The sequence below is a fragment of the Piliocolobus tephrosceles genome, chromosome 20 (genome assembly GCF_002776525.5).
Source record: "Piliocolobus tephrosceles isolate RC106 chromosome 20, ASM277652v3, whole genome shotgun sequence".
In the NCBI taxonomy this organism is placed as follows: domain Eukaryota; kingdom Metazoa; phylum Chordata; class Mammalia; order Primates; family Cercopithecidae; genus Piliocolobus; species Piliocolobus tephrosceles.
The window spans coordinates 36,139,859-36,145,260 of record NC_045453.1 but is presented as its reverse complement, the minus strand read 5'-3'; the positions used below and the strand labels follow the sequence as shown (position 1 = coordinate 36,145,260).

Sequence of the window (5,402 nt, the reverse complement as noted above, 5' to 3'; positions counted from 1 at the left end):
GGGAGTGCTCTTCTGAGGCAGGAGCCACCGTGCAGGTGACCGGTGGGCCAGCAGTGGAGCCATCTGTTGCCTGCGTGAGGCGCAGAGTGAGGAGGGTCTGCAGGGCCCCGGCCAGGCTTTGATGAGGCCCAGAGAAAGGGGCGGGGCATGCTGGTGAGCCTGTGTGAGAGCTAGTGAGACGGCTATGGGGCACCACTGCCCTCCTGGACCCGATTTACCATCAGCCCAGCCCCTCCCCTTCCCCACTGCAGCTGGAGCTACAGGGCCTCAAGGTGGGGTGCACGGAGCCAGGGTGGGGGACGCCCTCCAGGGAAATGACTCCCGCCTCGCTTGGGTGGGTGAGCACTCGATGGTTTATCTGAACTTGGAAATGCTACAGAGCCAAGGGCGTGGGGTGGGCCTTGGCCAAGGCTGCTCCTTCCCTCTCCTTCCACCTGCAGGCGCTTCCTGAGCTTTTCTCCTGGCTTTTCCAGGATGTGGTCGCTCTTGGTGTCCAGACAAACCCAGGGAGGAAGGCGCAGGGTTCCTCGGGACAGTGCAGAAAACGTCCTGGCAGGAGAGAAGGGCGGACAGATCTGAAAGGCTGAAGACAGCTGGACACCGGCTCCGGGCCAGTGCCTGGCACTATGGCCACCCGGAGAGCCTGCATTCTGGGTTTCCACATGCTGCGTCCAGCAGGGCTGTGGGTGGGCAGGATTGTGGGCAGGGCTGTGGGTAGGGTCATTCTCTGATGGGTCTGTGAAGGAGAAACAAGGTTGCTTGTCCTTAGCCCTGGGCTCTGTCCTGACTCTCAGGCATCTCAGGCAGCTGCCCTCTTGCCCCAGCTTGGCCAGGAGCCCCTGAGTCTCCTGCCTGTGCTCCTCGGCCCTCCTAGCCCCTGCCGAGTCCCCTCGCTCAAAGGCACCGGCCCCTCACGGCCCAGGTCACACACCCCGTGCCACACTCTGGCCCCTGAAGCTACTTGAGGCCGGAGTTGTGCTGCACCCACCTGCACCCTGTCCCCACACCTGCTCCTGGGACCAGCCCCTCAGCTAAGTGTGCACACAGGGGCCGCCTGCCCAGCGCTTCCTGAGGAAGGCAGAGGTTACCTGGTGCTACCATGGCCCCCACCCTGCCTCTCTCATCGACATACCCGGGGCCTCACAGACCTCTCCTGGGACTCCTGTGAGCTTCCCCACACCTGGACCAGGTGCCCACTGAGCAAACACCTGAGCTCCACTCTCCCTGCTGCACTATACCCTGGTCAGGGCCTCCTCCGTCCCAGCATGCAACTCTGCAGCCCATGAGGTCAAGCAGGCTCCTGGCATGCCAATCTATATCCAGAACCCCATGCCCTGCGGCCCCCATGCCTTATGGCCCCACGCCCTGTAATCCCACATTCCTGTTGCCCCTACGGGGTCCACAGTTGACCCTACTTTCCCCAGGGCCACCTCACCTGCCTGTGCTGGGCCTTGTTGCTCGCAGCACCCCACCCTGGATAGCACAAGGCCCCACCCGTCAACCCCTCAGGAGCTCCTCCTTCCTGGATGCCCTCAGCCCTGGCAGGTGCAGGCAGCAGGGGCTCACCTGTCACTCCCAGAGGCCCTGGGTGCTAGCCCCCTGCTGCCCAGGGCTGCCTGTCTGACCAACGGCTCCAGGCTCCCCTGCGAAGAAAGGAGGGTATGTGAGGATGGAGCAATGCAGTGGCTTGGGGCCCTATTCTGACGGGGACAGAGGGTGCCAGGGCCCCTCCCTGGGCACAGGCAGCAGGTTTGGTCCTCAGGTGGAGGCTGAGATCTGGGGGACAGCAGCGTGCCAGGTCCCTGTGGCCCACACAGGTGCCCCTTGGGCTCCATGACAGGTTTGGGGGGGCATGGCCAGGTGGGGAGGCGTCAGGTGGGGGCCCTGTGATAGTGCCTGTCACCCTTGTCTAGCCGCTGCTGCCCCGACCAGTGCAGAACTCAGTCCTCGTCTGGCTGGGTCATCTCCCTGTCTGTCCTCCACATGGACACCCCTCTCCAGCTCCAGCTCCCAAATCAGCCTTTCCTCCATCTCAGCATCCAAGTCATGACCCACCACTGCCGCCTCAGAGGAGGAGGAGCACCGAGGTCACGGGCGCCTGCGGCTCCGCGCTGGGTGGGGAGAGGCGGGGGAAGCAGTAGCCAGGAGGATGAGAGGCCAGGAGGGAGGGAGGGAGGATGGGAGGTAGGCTGGGCCCTCCTGGGTGGTCCTAAGCAGGCAGCTCGTGTTTCCTGAAGACTGGGGAAGGGGTCACCTTGAGGGCCTTGGAAGGCCAAGCCGAGGCTGACCTCTGCGTCACGACTGGCTTTGTGTGGGCTCAGGGAAGCCCTGTGTCCTCACCCCAGCACCCCAGAGGCTGGACAGTGGTGTCTCCAGCAGGGACTGCTGTGCTGACACAGATCGACGCTCCAGCCCCAGGACCAGGGGACAACTGGCTCCCTGCTGGCCACAACTCCCTCCCCAAGAGCCAGGAGCCCAGTACCTCTGCCCTGTAGGCGGCGGCTACCATGCTCCCATTCTCCAGGAAGCAGGGCCTGGCTGCGGGTGCCAGGGGACCCCAGGGGCTCAGTGCCCGGCTCCAGCTTCTGCTCCAAGATGGGCATTGGGGGCCTGGTGTTCTCGTGGAAGGAGTCAAACTTTGACACGTGTGCTGTGGGAAGGAGGGGTGTCAGCGGGATGCAGCAGGGGCCAGGGGATGCGAGGCCTGGGCAGGCCATGCCAGGATACCCAGGTGTGCTAACGGTGGGTAAAGGTGGCCTCTCTCGGCCTGGCCACTGTGAGGACAGACAGGTGTGGTGGGCACAGGTGCAGGGCTACTGGCTTCACTCACTCTGGATGGCAGACTCACAGGCCTGGCTCACAAGCTGGTAGAGGGTGGCAAGGGACTGTGGCTCGCCCTGGAAGGGAAGGTGGTGCAGCTTTGGGACCCGTGTGGCTGGTGCCTTCCCAGGTGATCCCAAGCTGAGCCAACGACTCTCAGTCTCACTCACCTTCTCTCCTCGTTCCCCTTTGGGCCCCGGCAGCCCCTGATGAGGAGGAGAAGAGAAAAGAAGTCAGCAGGGACGGCCTGAGACCACACGTGAGAAGTGTGAGATGGCCCTGGGGTGGATCATGGCTTGAGCAGCCTGATAGCCACAGTGGCAGTGTGACCCCACGGGGCAGGCAGAGCCAAAGCCCAATCCCAAATTCCCAGATCCCACGAGCCTGTGGTCCTTGCCTGCACCCCAGAGCAGGCATGTGAGAAGCTTGGTTCTGCAGCAGAGTCCTGAGTGGGGCTGGAACTTGTGCCACAAAGGACTTGCCTCTGACTGTAGATTTTGTGCTAAGGGAGATGGTGGGTGTGGGACACGGCCCAGAGAACAGACCCTTCCCCGGCCCAGGGCAGGCCTGTGCCAGTGCTTCCTTGCCATCTTCTGTCTTCTTCCACCTCTCCAGCTCCTTGGGGAACCTGGAGCCCACCTAAGCGGGGGCCCATGGAGCTGCTGAAAGTCAAGGCATCCCCCAGGGGATACTACACCCCCATCTCCCACGTCTGTCCCCCTACCCTCCATGGAGCCTGCCGCTCCACCACATCCCCTCCACCAGGTCTGTCCTGGGTGGGGTTGGGGGAGGTGCAGAACCAGCCCCTAGCTCTATTCTCTTGCACTAGCACCAACACCAAGCTCCCAGCTCAGAACAGGCCTCCAACAACAAATGGGAAGTCCTGAGTGGTCAACAGGAAGTCCCTGGGTGGTCAACAGGAAGTCCCTGAGTGATCAACAGGAAGTTTCTGAGTGGTCAACAGGAAGTCCCTGGGCCATCAACAGGAAGTCCCTGAGTGGTAAATAGGAAGTCCCTGGCAGTCAACAGGAAGTCCTTGGGAGGTCAACAGGAAGTCCCTGAGTGGTCAACAGGAAGTCCATGGGCTGGCAACAGGAAGTCCATGGGCTATCAACAGGAAGTCCCTGGGTGGTCAGCAGGAAGTCCCTGAGCAAATGGGGATTGCACCCTTCACTCCCCCACCTTTGACTGTCTGGTGGGTGTTGGAAGTGAACTTACTGTGGGCCCCACGGCCCCTGGGGGTCCTCGCTCTCCACTAGTGCCCCTGGCCCCTGCCATGCCGTGGAACCCCTGCAGAGACATGGAAGTCAGGGTTTGGCTTAGGCCCCCAGCAAATCTGCTCCCACTTCAGCCCTGGTTCCCAGACGTCCCAGGGCCCCCTTGACCTGACAAGGGCAGTGGACCCCCGGCTGGCCCCAGCCTGCCTCAGGCCATTCCTCTGGCAGGCGGTGCCTCCCCTGCCTCCAGGCCCTGGCTCCCCATGCCCTGCACTCCTCCTCCAGTGCTGTCAGCACCCATGCTGCTCTAAATGTCCCTAACTGTTCCAGCTGCCCCAGTGTGACTGCAAGTTAGGCTTCCCCGGAAGTGGTGCTTACGGGGAGGCAACTTGGCCTGCAGCACTCAGCCCGAGGCCAACGCCAGGAGATCCCCCATCAAGGTCTCCCAGGAACTGAGTCCTCAGCACAGAGCCCTCACTTGGGGGCATGTAGTGCTCCTGGGCAGATGCTCACCCTCCCACAGGGCCCTGCAGGAAGTTCCAACAGAAGTGAGGCCCTCCCAGGCCACTTCTTGGGGTGACCTAGGGGTGACAGCTGGTGTTCAGACTAGCCTCTGCCTGGCCTCTGGAACATAGGAGCCCTGGGTGGGGGTGGGGGTCATGGAAGGTTGGTGCCTACCCTGGGGCCAGGAGGTCCGGGCAGGCCAGCAGTTCCCTCCAGGCCTCTCATTCCCTGATGACATAGGAAGGCGCAAGCTGGGTGGGGTTTGTACCTGTACCCAGCCCTCCCATGGTGACAGCCCCCCAGCAGCACCCAATACAACCGTAACCCAAGTAGCAAAGGTGAGGCAGCTGAGGCTGCCAGGCTCCTACTCAGCCACCCCCGACCTGACCCCACCTCAGTAACAGCTCCTGCCTGGGGTGGGCTGGAGCTCTCCTGCCTTCTGGTCAGGCCATAGGCTGAAGGGGATGGTGCAGTGGGTGAGGCAGGAGCCCAGGAGGAAGCACCTCCCCCTCCCTACCCCACAGCCTCCATCTCCAAGCACCCCCACCACCACAGGCCAGTCTCTACCACCCTGACAGAACCCTCCAAGCCCAGAGTCAGCACCTTTGGTCCCTGGAGGCCAACTCTCCCAGGGATGCCCTGGTGGCCGGGGTGGCCCTGGGAGAGAACAGAGGGGCCAGCCAGGCAGGGGCCAAGGTCACATCCGGAAGAGGTGGCCCTGCCTGTGAGGCCTCACCCCCCGACCGCTGTGTCCCCCATGCACTCCCCATCTCCATCCCTGTACTTCCCCCCACCACCGCCACCAACCCCTGTGGCCCCCGGCCCCAGCCACACGTCCTTCCCCCGCTGCCCACACGTCCT

General features: G+C 63.1%; 1 protein-coding gene across 2 annotated transcripts in view; it reads right to left on the bottom strand.

The window, feature by feature from the left end:
- Positions 1–335: 335 nt before the first annotated feature.
- Positions 336–5,402, bottom strand: part of COL20A1 (collagen type XX alpha 1 chain) — a 41,487-nt gene continuing 36,420 nt past the window's right edge. The window contains exons 29-36 of one of the 2 annotated variants that reach the window (XM_023183262.1): positions 5,145–5,198; positions 4,716–4,769; positions 4,039–4,110; positions 2,991–3,026; positions 2,849–2,897; positions 2,483–2,650; positions 1,567–1,643; positions 336–549 (exon numbers count right to left, since the gene is read on the bottom strand). In XM_023183262.1, the coding sequence (XP_023039030.1) occupies positions 1,570–1,643; positions 2,483–2,650; positions 2,849–2,897; positions 2,991–3,026; positions 4,039–4,110; positions 4,716–4,769; positions 5,145–5,198 (507 nt within the window). In that variant the 3' untranslated portion in view covers positions 336–549; positions 1,567–1,569. Of the gene's footprint in view, positions 550–1,566; positions 1,644–2,482; positions 2,651–2,848; positions 2,898–2,990; positions 3,027–4,038; positions 4,111–4,715; positions 4,770–5,144; positions 5,199–5,402 lie in introns of those variants that run through there. The other variant, XM_023183263.1, reaches the window with a different exon arrangement.